A 13,465-nucleotide genomic window follows, 5' to 3' on the forward strand; every position below is an offset into this window, starting at 1 on the left:
GAAAAAAAAAAAAAGGAACATTTCTGAATGATGAAAAATGCAGAAAATTAGTTTTAAGCCTTAGTTCGATTTTTTTTTAAGGGAGTACTGCCTAGGATTCTTGAGACACAAAAGCAGCTGTGGATTGCAATCTCATGCCCAAAGATGTTCATTCATTTCATCAATAAACCAGATAAGCAATATCCAGCTCCTGGTTAATGGACAAATTAAGAAAGCGTAACTAGAAAATAAAGGAATCTGAACGAGGACCCACATCTTCGTTTAATTTTTCCCAAGTTAAAGAAAATAATAACAGTGGGCGCCATACTGTGTAGCTGGCTCCACAAAGAAGGTCCAGCACAAAGGCCTGTCATGGTCGGATTGGGGTGGCACTTACCACAATTTACTCCTGTGGAGATGCCTGGAACTATGGCAGGATGACTGGTTTTATGCCAAAAAAAATTTGGCTAAGAAAATGTTAACCTGAGAACATGATCTTTTCAGGGCCCTAGATTACTAACCTTGAGGTTTTGCACACATTTAATACATCTCACATCCGTAAGGACTACCTGTAGGTCCTATACAGGTTTCCTCATGAGACAACTTCGGATGACTTCGGAAAACGAAACGACACGTATGCAACCCAGCTGGCAATTTGCATTCTTGCCGGCTGAAGGCATTTCGGGGAGATTAGTCACCCGCAGCAGCGAAAATTTGTCAATTGGCGACTAATCTCCCCGTGTGCCACCGTGTAAGAGGAGACCCACACACTATGGCCATATTCCTATTTTTCCAATCAGAATAGCGGAATGTGAAGGAGAACTGTGGCTACTCTTGGCTTCCTTGTCTATCTCAACTATCCAGATTTGAAACGTGTTGATATTTTAACCAAGAAAGAGGAGAGCACTCCAATGCAGATTTAATGTAGTGAATTAGTGTTTACTGCCGACTTTTTCGGGCCTTAGTGCCCTTTCTCAAATGTTACAAAAACAGATGCAACTTCTTTTGAAACTTGTTGAGTTCTGTAACATAAGGATTTGGATAAAAGTAAAAAAAAAAAAAAAAAGTCACTCGGTCTACATAAATGTATTTTGGGGGTAAAAAACAACAACAATGTTTACAAATCAGATAAGAAATACTTTGAATCCAACATGGGGAAGGGTCTGGAAAAATAAGCAGGTAGAAATCAGCGTCAGGTAGCAGAGGCCAAACCAAAATCTTGGCTTGCAGATGTGTATAAATGCAGAAGGTGCCTTTAGAATCACTGGTTACACCCAAACTCAAATATGGGTTTCCATTTCATTCCATGGTATCCAAGAAATAAATTAAATAATTCCAATGATCATTCATGTTGAGTAGAATGGCATACATGTTACATAGTGCTTCACATTTCTGAGGTTGACCCCAGTTAAGTGTGGGAGTCAGCTTTATGCTCAACAAATTTGTTTAGAATTAATAACAACCTGATTTCAAGTTAATGCCTATTGTTTGATGGCATTTCACTGCATTAAATAGGATATTCTCCTTTTAAAAATTGGCTGTATATGCATTGCTCCTGTCATTTAAATTATGTATCAAGTCTGCCCTTGATAGTGTCTTACTGCAACCCCCTGGCTAAGGCAGAGATTCGGGACCTGGAGATCGGATTAGCTATAACACGTACCTGGGGCTATATCTGGAAAGTTTCATTTTATTTAATGAAATCACACTGTTTAGAGCAAGGGGTCTCTGTATTTGCAGCCACTTTTCCAAAGGTGAACACCAATAATTATCAGGGACAACCCACCATTAAAAACCACAGGGACAGATTTTAGAGTCAGGGGGCATAGGTTAAGTAGCCCTGATTGAAAATCAACACTTGTGCCTCTTTAAATAAGAGCAAACACAGTTCAAACAATGCCAAGTGATGTGTTACCTCCCAGATGTAATTCATTGTATGGACTGCAAAATCTACATAAAAAAAATGTTCTTAAACTCAAAGGAAGCATTCACATCACTTAAAGGGCTGTTTATATATAAAACATTTAGCAGATAAAGCATAAAATGCCTCAGTGTCCTTAATATATTGATAATGGGGAGAGTACAGAGAACCTCTTGTCTTTGTATGAATTTTATGGTTACAGCCTTAATGCACCCCTGCCTGATGGTTTCAAATTATTGTTGAGCACAACTTTACCTTTTTGCTTCCAGAAGAAATGAAAACCATGGAAAGGAATATCAGTTAGGGGTTATTTACATATGCAGGTGGCCTCTATAGTTAAGGCCTCTATAGTTAAGGCCCCCATACAAGGGCCGATAAAAGCTGCCAACAGACCGAGTCAGCAGCTTATTGGCCTGCGTGTGGGGCCCCCCAACGGCTTCCCCCATTGTTATCTGTCTGAAAGTCATCCAGATGTCGATTGGGCAGGGTTAAAAATACCGTTGGATCGCGGCTGCATCTGTTTGTTGATGTGGTCACGCAATCCAACCACCCATATTGCCTCCATTCTGATCCGATCATTGGGCCCTAGGGCCCTTGATCAGATCAGCCCGATATCGCCCACCTCAATGTGGGCATATTGGTGAGAGATCCGCTCGTTTGGCGATGTGAAGTCTCCTACAAATTAACCCCTTCTTCCATGATGCCAGTTTTTGATACGCTGGAAACATTTTCTTTGTATTTAATTGTTCACCATCCTTTAACAGCAGACTTCCCTTGGCCTCCTATTGTATGTTAAAATAAATAACTGTACACTAAGGTTCTGAAATATCAGCACAAGAAGGCCATTTGCATTCTTAGATTTTAAATGCTATGGTGAAACAAGGCATGGTATAATAATAATAATTTTGTGGAAACAAAGCCATGATATCCATCCATGGGGCACCACCACATCAGGATTTACATAGATACCTTTGCTGATGTCCCATGTCGATTAATATCTCGTCTACGTGTCTTTGGAGTTCGTTCCTATCCAAATGCTTTAACTTCTTGACTTCACTTTGGACTAAGTACCAGAATTCCTTGGCTCCATTTTCAATAGCTCTTCTTAAAATTTCATGGTCTTTTCCCAGGCCTGAAACTGAGCATATAATACAGAGATGAAAATAAAGTTCTGTTCTGTTTCTAATGTAGTAAAGTGCAATCAAATATAAATATAAGTTGGAGAGCACATAAAAATGAAAAAGGTTCCGGGGGTGCCAAATATATGCTGTGATTGACTATTGGCAGCCCCTATGTGGACTGGCAGCCTACAGGAGGCTCTATTTTTCAGTACCAAGACTTGCCTCCAAGCCAGGAATTCAAAAATAAGCACCTGCTTATAGGCCACTGGGAGCGATATCCAAGGGGTTGGTGAACAACATGAACCACAGGTTGGGGACCACTGCTCTAGGGGACTACATAAGAGCACATATCTAAACATTAGGCTTTCCAAATCTGTCTAAAATAAAAAGAAGGTTGAATAGCCCAATACCCAACACAGGGGCCAATTTATATAAAAGCACAGCAGGGCAGGGATTAAGAAACTGGGGTGACTGGCACTTGCATATTCTGGTGTTTTCTGTTTTAACAGGTTTCTAGATAATAGATCACCGAACAAAATCATAAGGGCCTCACAAGTAACTGAGCTCAATTAATCAATGTTTATTTGAAATGATAATTAATGTTTGCTGAACTACTGCAAGGGAAGGTCTTCGTACAATGCAGGGCAACTACACCGGGGCACATTTTCAGCTTATAGTCAGTAGAATAAGGGACTGGGGAGTTCTCCCACAACAAATTATAAATAATCATGTACCCACTATTCCAAACTATAAGGATATTAGATGACCAAGTCATAATGTTATTAAGGCATAAGGGAGTTACTTCTAATAAGCTTATAATTTAAATTAGGAGGGCACTCCGAGGTGACTTCTAATATCCTCATATTTTGCAACTGGGGGTACTTTATTTATTATAATACACAGGTTTCAGTGAATCATATGACAGAAATTACATCACGAAGCTCAGATTATAACTGATGACATCACTAAGCACCGATTATAAGGATATCATTTACAGTATATTGATGGCTCCTGTGTATTATATACAGTAGTGAATAAAGTACCCCCTCTTTTGTGTTTTATAATAAATAAAGTACCCCGAGTTGCATAATATAAGGATATTATAAGTTACCGAGGAGTTTCATGACCATATAAAAACACAAGGCCGAAGGCCGAGTGTTTTTATACAGGTCATGGAACTCCGAGGTAACTTCTAATATCCTCATATTTTGCACTTTATTTATTATAATACACAAATTTCAGTGAGTCATGAAATGACATCAGAACTCACCGTTTATAAGGATATCATTTAAAAGATATTCATAGCTTTTGTGTATTATAAGGATATATTTTACAGGATATCCACAGCAGATTAAAAATTAAAAATTTGTTTTGATTGAAAGTTTTCAAGGTACATTGTCACTTCTTTACAGCCCCTTCATTTTCAGCTCAAAGCATTCATCTTGTAGGTACTCAGTTTAGCCTGCTATCCAGTTACCTGTAACTTTGAATAGAAGTGTGACTTGCGCTAATATTCTCTGGTTCTATGGCTAGCTCTCTCTTAGCTTATTTGGCATATTCTCTGGTTCTATGGCTAGCTCTCTCTTAGCTTATTTGGCATATTCTCTGGTTCTATGGCTAGCTCTCTCTTAGCTTATTTGGCATATTCTCTGGTTCTATGGCTAGCTCTCTCTTAGCTTATTTGGCATATTCTCTGGTTCTATGGCTAGCTCTCTCTTAGCTTATTTGGCATTACTCAGCAAGAGAGTACCTACCAGCATTGCTGGATTGCTGCTTGTACATCTCTATCTGTTCTTTGGCCTTTAACAGCTGCTCCTCTAATGCTCGTATCCTTCCTGCCGCAGCACCCTGTTCAATCGGACCTTCTGGTATCCTGAAAAAAAAACATATGTAAATAATTAGAGGAAGGTACTGGTTCCTCTCCAAGCAATTTCACAGAGCCAGGGAAATTCTGCAGATGTGATCTGCTACCTACTGGCAGGACACCACTGTGCCACCATATAATCTGCATGTGTTTTACCAGCAGGGATTAGCCAGTAATTAACATTATTGTAATCAGTTATTCCTAACACACAGAAATATTCGAAGCTCTGCCTTGTTATTAAGTTTAAAACTCTACACATATAAATGCTGGGTGACTCTCAGAGAACATTCTCAACAAAGCAAATGCCAGACTCTCTTGGGCTTGATGTGTTGCATTTAGCAAATGAGGTTAGTCATAAAAACATGACCTATCCATCCTTCTAGGGGAGTGGTTGTCAGGCGATTTAAGCTCCCTTGGAAGGATAACTTTTGGTCAGGCCCCCCCTTAAAGGAAAACTATACCCTCCCAATATGAATACTTAAGCAACAGATAGTTTACATCATATAAAGTGCCACATTAAAGAATTTTATCAAACTGGTATATATATTTAAGTAAATGTTGCCCTTTTACATCTCTTGCCTTGAACCACCATTTTGTGATGGTCTGTGTGCTGCCTCAGAGATCACCTGACCACAAATACTACAGCTTTAACTGTAACAGGAAGAAGTGTGGGAGCAAAAGACACAACTCTGTTTGTTAATTGGCTCATGTGACCTAACATGTATGGTTTGTTTGGTTTGTTTGGTTTGTTTGTGTGCACCGTGAATCCTATGACCCCAGGGGACGGCCCTTATTTTTTAAAATGGCAATTTTCTATTTATGATTACCCAATGGCACATACTACTAGAAAAGTATGTTATTATGAAAATGGTTTATTTATATGAAACACGGTTTTACATATGAGCTGTTTTATGCAATATCTTTTTATAGAGACCTACATTTTTTTGGGGGGAATAGTTTTCCTTTAACCAGTGTCGGACTGGGTTGCCAGGGGACCACCAAAAAACCTTAGGCTAAGGGCCCACTTTCCAAACTACTATACCTCCTCTCCTCACTCAAACTCTTTATTCTCCTAGTCTCTTTTCTCTACATACTATACTCTATTCTTACATTATTAACCCTCTTTTTTCCCATAAAGAAATAGGGAATGACCATGAAATAGGTCAAATGCTTAAAAGCAAGAGGCCCACTAACACCTGGGCCAACCCAGAATTTTCCTGGTATCCCGGAGGGCCAGTCGGACACTGCCCTTAATACATAACAGGTTTACAGATATAGGAAACAGGTGTATCAGGCATTGTTCCAAGAATATTAAAGGAGAAGGAAAGGTTCTGAAGCAGTTTATTGTCAGTAGATTAGCCACAATAGTGCAAGCTATAAAACTATTTATTCTGTAGAATGCTTTACCAGTAAACAGCTCTAGGATAGCAGCTGCCATATTCACTTGGTGTGACATCACATCCGGCCTGAGTTTCCCTGCTCAGTCATAGCTCTGGCTCAGATTACAACGGGGAGGAGGGAGGGGGGAAGAGAAGCAATCTGAGCATGCTCAAGCCCTGCCCTGGAGGTTTAAGATGAAAACAGGAAGTCTGATACAAAAGTTCATGAGTACACAATAGAAGGAAAGCAATGTGGTGTTTCTTTTGACAGAGGGCTCAGGGAAGCATTACATTCATTTTAGCCTTTCCTTCTCCTTTAATGACAGCAAATCAACATTTACCCCACATCTCACCCAAACTGACCTTTAAACGGGGGTCTCAGGAAGAAGTGTGGGAGCAAAAGACACAACTCTGTTTGTTAATTGGCTCATGTGACCTAACATGTATGGTTTGTTTGGTTTGTTTGGTTTGTTTGTGTGCACCGTGAATCCTATGACCCCAGGGGACGGCCCTTATTTTTTAAAATGGCAATTTTCTATTTATGATTACCCAATGGCACATACTACTAGAAAAGTATGTTATTATGAAAATGGTTTATTTATATGAAACACGGTTTTACATATGAGCTGTTTTATGCAATATCTTTTTATAGAGACCTACATTTTTTTGGGGGGAATAGTTTTCCTTTAACCAGTGTCGGACTGGGTTGCCAGGGGACCACCAAAAAACCTTAGGCTAAGGGCCCACTTTCCAAACTACTATACCTCCTCTCCTCACTCAAACTCTTTATTCTCCTAGTCTCTTTTCTCTACATACTATACTCTATTCTTACATTATTAACCCTCTTTTTTCCCATAAAGAAATAGGGAATGACCATGAAATAGGTCAAATGCTTAAAAGCAAGAGGCCCACTAACACCTGGGCCAACCCAGAATTTTCCTGGTATCCCGGAGGGCCAGTCGGACACTGCCCTTAATACATAACAGGTTTACAGATATAGGAAACAGGTGTATCAGGCATTGTTCCAAGAATATTAAAGGAGAAGGAAAGGTACTGAAGCAGTTTATTGTCAGTAGATTAGCCACAATAGTGCAAGCTATAAAACTATTTATTCTGTAGAATGCTTTACCAGTAAACAGCTCTAGGATAGCAGCTGCCATATTCACTTGGTGTGACATCACATCCGGCCTGAGTTTCCCTGCTCAGTCATAGCTCTGGGCTCAGATTACAACGGGGAGGAGGGAGGGGGAAGAGAAGCAATCTGAGCATGCTCAAGCCCTGCCCTGGAGGTTTAAGATGAAAACAGGAAGTCTGATACAAAAGTTCATGAGTACACAATAGAAGGAAAGCAATGTGGTGTTTCTTTTGACAGAGGGCTCAGGGAAGCATTACATTCATTTTAGCCTTTCCTTCTCCTTTAATGACAGCAAATCAACATTTACCCCACATCTCACCCAAACTGACCTTTAAACGGGGGTCTCAGGTGATATCTAGGACAAAAAAAGACACTAATAGAAAACTTCATACTCCACCTGCCACTACTCCAGGGGGCCAGCTCCACAAAGTAGGAACCACTATTCCAAGGCCTAGGACCATGGCACACAGGGTTTTCATCACTGTTACTTATGATAGTGATCAAAATGCCACAATTAATTTCCTTTACAAAAAGTGCTGTGGATCTCCTGAGCATCAGATATGTGTTTGCTAATTCCATGTGCCAGGCAACCCTGGCCTGGTAGATGCTTTACTTTAACTCTCACAAGTAGCAGTGATCAAGACATCATGTGTATCATAGCAACTATGCACTAAGAGATTAGTAGCGGCTTCTTGTACCTAGCTAGGCAGAAATGTGGGGAGATTTAAAAACATATTTCATGAGAAAAAAGTCATGGGCAAAAGCTCCTAAAAATGTTCATGTCCCAAAACAATGAGTCCCAGAGTGAGTCTTGCTCCCTAGATGACGGTTACCTAAGAGCAAGATTAATGAATTTCCGTGATACAACTGGAGGTCCAGCCAGAAGGTCATTTTCTTACACCACTTATTGAATCTGAGTTAGTGACACAGTATTGTTTTTTTATATGTTTGTTATAAGGAGAACCCTGACCAAATTATGAACAGATTTTTACCCAGCTAACTGATTATTCTTGGAACTGACCCTCACACCTGTATGACAAAAAATCATTGTGCCATCAATAGTACACTGAATATTGAGGTAATGGAAACAAATTATAGTGCCATCAATAATGCACCAAAATAAATAAATGCCATGCAGAATGGCTTAATTGATGTAGGCCACTCAGGGAAAGAGACAATGGCAGAGAGACACGAAAAGACAATAACTGCCAATGATCGCACCTTTATAGCGCAGCCCTCCAACGAAGAAAACACCTAAGCATTCAACTTGAAATATTTCCATTAGCGAATATAATACATATTATTTCGATTATCGTGGCCAAGAAAACCAGGTGGCAAGTCTTAAATCCTACTCTGTTCCCATTCTGAAATGCTGAAAGGCACAGATACTGAAAGAAGACTAATATCGCCAGCCTGTGCCAGCTGCTTTTCTCTCAAACTCGTTAACAAAGGTCAGAAGAAAAAAAAACAACACGGCACAATAGCTCAAGAGCATCAAATGTTCCCGACGTTCTCTGCATTCTCAAGATTTGCTTGTGAGATGGTACACAGATGGGTCCGCACTTCATACGTGAATAAAAGGCAAACTCGCTGTGGTTTTTGGAGCGGCTCATAAAGTAATTTAGGGCACTGAACAGAATCAGTAGACAATGAAAAGAAAAGATCAATAGGCACAGACTGTGGCTAGCATGACACATTCAATGATCAATTCGATGTGGATGGAACCTAACCAGCTAAAAGCCTAGCCAAATCATCATGTGGCATCCCTGGGCAGAGAGGCAACAGCATGGGAAAGCTATTAACAATGTGGTCACTTAAAGCTCTTTTCCACGGAGAAGCAAATTTTTCACTCCAGATTACTTATGAGAACTACCCAGGGAAGCCTACTATTCTGTAGCAAAGACGTGATAGCAAGAATATGCATTTATTTGATATAGGCAGGGATAGTGTATGATCTTGGGTAACATAGTAAGTTAGGTTGAAAAAAAGACATGTCCATCAAGTTCAACCATTTAAGTCTATATATAACCTGCCTAACTGCCAGTTAAACCAGAGGAAGGGGAAAAAAATCATCTGATAACTCTTCAATTTGCTGCAGAGGAGGAAAAAATTCATTCCTAACTCCAAAATGGCAATCGAACCATTCCTGGATCAATGAGCTATCTTCCATAACCCAGTATTCCCTCACTAGCTAAAAAGTCATCCAACCCCTTTTCATCATGTATCAGCCAGTACGACTGATTCAGGGAGAGAATTCCACAACTTCACAGCTCTCACTGTAAAAAAAAACCCTTCTGAATATTTAGCAGGAACCTCCTTTCTTCTAATCATAATACCCTTGTGTCACCTGTAAGGACCTACTGGTAAATAAAGCATTGAAGAGATTATATGATTCCCTTATATATTTATACATAGTTATAATATCTCCCCATAAGCTCCTCTTCTCCAGCGTTAACAACCCCAAGTTGGCTAGTCTTTTACCAAGACTGTACTATTTACCAGTTTAGTTGCCGTTCTCTGGACCTTTTTAAACTCAGTAATGTCCCTGTTTGAGCACTGGAGGCCAAATCTGTACAGCATCTTTTAGATGGGGTCTAACCAGTGCTCTGTAAAGTGGAAGAATGACCCCTTCTTCCCATGATGCCCCTTTTAATACAGCTCAAAACCTGGTTTGCCCTCAGGTGATTTGGCCTTGGTGCCATGATCTATTTGTTCTGTGCAAGGGGATTCTGAGTGAGGGTCAGTGTTTGTGTCTTCCTGTTTTCCACCCCTGATGAAGTCAGTGACCATTTCCAGAACTTCTGTGAGATCACATGTCACAAATGGCTTACTGAGGGCCACACCTATATATTCTGGTGGTTGGCCCGGTTGGAATAAGATAAGCGAGTCTGTAATCTAAGATGCTATGGCAATATTTGTGTTATTTCCTTATGGAAAAAGATAGTCAAGTCAAAACAACACACTTGCCATGTCACCCACCTTCTCCAGGGAAATATCTGCCTTACCATATTTATTATTTGTATTCTTTATTAATGAGATTTGGCATTAGGCTGAGCTGGTACAATTCCAGCCAAAGGTAACGGTCCAGGAAGTCCAGAAAGTCACAGGAGACCACAAATGTGTACTTACATAGGGCCCCACAGGACAAAGGATTTGATGTTGCGGATCAATTTCCCTCAACAAATTAATAAAGTGACAATACCCTAGTGGCAGTAATCATGGTGGGCAACAATCTATCACAACTTGTAATAAATGTGTTTCCTATACAGAGCAACCTTATCCATCAGTTATACTATAAATACATGAGTGCTTGCAGGTCAGAGTAGGGTCTCTATATATTGATATTTTTATTAACTAAAGCAAAAGTCACTAACAGTTATTGTCAGTCAGCATGCGCTCCTTCCTAGACATAAAACTCCCATCTATAACAGTAGATTTTTATGAATGCGTTCATAACAGCCCCCATTCCCTACTGCAGCATTAGATCAATCTCACGGGGAAGCAGCCAAACACTGTACTTTTAATAGGCTTAATCAAAGATTCAAATGAATCCATTCCTCTATCAACTGACAGCACAAGGTCACTTGCAATCCTTTAAACACATTCACAATCCATTTCACTCCACAATACATTGTGCCCATTATTTAAGTCCATTATACTAATGTTTTTATTAATATGTGCACAATATCGACACCCAGCCTTGTACATGTTATGCACCCCTGGTGTGCCTGCACATTCAGCTTGGTTAACAAATGACTGTGTGAATACAAAATGCATGCAGAGAATGTTTCTGCCTATTAATTAAAGGGAATCTAAAGTCAAAACAAAACAAAATTTGCTGCTTATGTTGGTATACCTCAAACATAGCCCTTTGTAACATGTATCTCTTATTTTATTCTTTTTACTTGGCTTATTCTTTCTGATGCATCATCAAGAACAAGGTTTCAACCCTCTTGTTAGCAAGAGGCTTGGCAACCATACTATTTTCTAAGTGGAGGGGGAGCCAGTGGGAAATAAGTAGGTGTGACTGCTCCATGCCCAACAGACACATCTACTCATTACCCATTGGCTCTCACACCAGCCAGTGTGCTAGCAGAAGCATTAGAAATTTCAAGCGATTCAGGAAAAAATTGTACATTTCGGGTTTTCACTTGATTCTAACAGGTTTTTGCTTGATTTTATTGGGGTTTTTTTTCCAATTTGATTTGTTAGAGTTATTTTATTAATAAATAATGCAAAACCAGGCACTGGAGTTTGGTTGAGCTTTCTTTAATTTAATTATTAGATAAATTCAGATTTTAGTAAATAACCGCCTAAAAGTATTTTAAGTTAAGTCTAGATCCCACTTATTTGGTTCTTCAGAACAATTTGGGAAGGGGTAGAAGGTACTCAATAAAATGATGCTTCCTAACGGAGAGCCAGACATTAGCTAAGCAATTAGAGGGACTCAATTGAGGGTTGTTCACAGGGCAATTTAGGGCGTTTAGAGCAATTTCCGGCTCAGTGAAAGGCAGGCAAAATAATTGGAATTGCCCCCCCATTCATTTCAATAGTAATTGCCTGAAACAACTTCTGGTGAGTCTACTGTGTGTCAAAAGTGCAAAAGTCAGATGGCTGCCACTGAAATATAAAGTGGGGCAATTCCTAGTGCTTTATTGCTCATCCTAGGGTTGTGCCAATTTTGGAAAACGCAAAATCCAGACGGATCAACAACGTCAGGGGTGGCAGGTGGCAATTCATAGGTGGGTCAATGATGTCAGGAGGCTAGACTATGAAACAGCAGTTAGCCAATCTCTGTGTTATAAACTTCACACCCTTTTTCAGGCAGCTTTCAACAAGACCTTTCCAAAACTTTCACCTTCTAAAAATCAGGCTCTCCGGGTGAAAACCCTTGGCCACTAGCTGAGCTGGAAATTGCTTGGTTGATCTTAATTGTCCCAAATGCCCACAGCACTTAAAGCTTGTTTACTTTAAGGAGGAGTTGGGGGATGTAGTAATGATACAAATAAAGCAATAAAACAATAGTGCTCTATAGCAAAAAAAGAAAATATAGCTGAATGCATTTTGCAACACAAGCCCTAGTTAAGTAGTTTATGTTGAACACAGGTGTAAATTTCCACTTAAAGATTTTTTTTTAAAATTTATGCTTTAAAAATATATGGGGCTTGTAGAAGTAAAGATAGGGAGAAGCAATTTCCTTTCATTTAGGAAGAAACTAACTTCACACAAGCTCTAATCTGTAGCCACCTTAGCAGACATGATTTATCTGATAGGCTTCCTTGCATTTATACATTAATTACATATTTTATTTCTGGTTCTCAGACTCTATTATTCTAATTGGGTCTAGGCTGTCCAGCTTCGTATCCAGACCATGACACAATTTGGACTTTGCTTATCTAGGTTTAGGAACAAATGTACAAAAATTCAGTTCTAATCCTCTTGTTTCGTAATAGAGTCACAAGTTTGCATTGCCCAAACAGATGATGTTTTTGTGAAACCGTTAAGTGCAAGTTATATACTAATGGTTGTGAACAAGTGAAGGTGGCTCTTCATTTTGAGGACAGTGAGGTCATGGAATGTCCTTCTGGGTGATGTTGTGATGGCAGATGCTTAATGCCTTTTAAGAGGGGCTTGGATGATTCCTTGAACAAGCATAGCTTACAAGGCTGTAGTGAAAGTAAGATCTACAGTTAGTTTAATATAAGTATATAGAAGAGGCACATGCCTAGGGCATAATGGTGGCGCTGGCATGTACCTCTGTTGTTGCCTACCCCTAGCCCTTGTCCCCACTATTGCCCACTCCTTTTCCCACCACTCACCAGTAAACACCTCCACACATCCCATTTGTACACACTCTCATTCACAGAGTGCGCAGTGGCTGGCGGGTTGTTTGAGGTGCCCAGCCAGCTTGGTCTGGTGCTGCTAAGGAGTAGAGCAAATTATTTTCTGCTTTTTTGGCGTCCTCTATATTTTTAGATAAATTGCCATACATGTGAAAACCCAATAAGCCCACTTAAAATGGAGTCCGCCTATCTGAAATTCAGCATTTGTTCAGGCTCCCTTAGA

The 13,465-nt window shown here is 39.8% G+C and overlaps 1 protein-coding gene across 1 annotated transcript in view; it reads right to left on the reverse strand.

Annotated features, from left to right (window-relative positions):
• fut8.L (fucosyltransferase 8 (alpha (1,6) fucosyltransferase) L homeolog) overlaps positions 1–13,465 on the reverse strand; it is a gene marked incomplete at its 5' end in the record, with an annotated part of 139,796 nt that overhangs the window by 44,092 nt on the left and 82,239 nt on the right. The window contains 2 exon segments of the mRNA NM_001087633.1: positions 2,870–3,038; positions 4,776–4,894. Of these exon segments, the coding sequence (NP_001081102.1) occupies positions 2,870–3,038; positions 4,776–4,894 (288 nt within the window).

Source organism: Xenopus laevis, chromosome 8L, assembly GCF_017654675.1.
Source record: "Xenopus laevis strain J_2021 chromosome 8L, Xenopus_laevis_v10.1, whole genome shotgun sequence".
In the NCBI taxonomy this organism is placed as follows: domain Eukaryota; kingdom Metazoa; phylum Chordata; class Amphibia; order Anura; family Pipidae; genus Xenopus; species Xenopus laevis.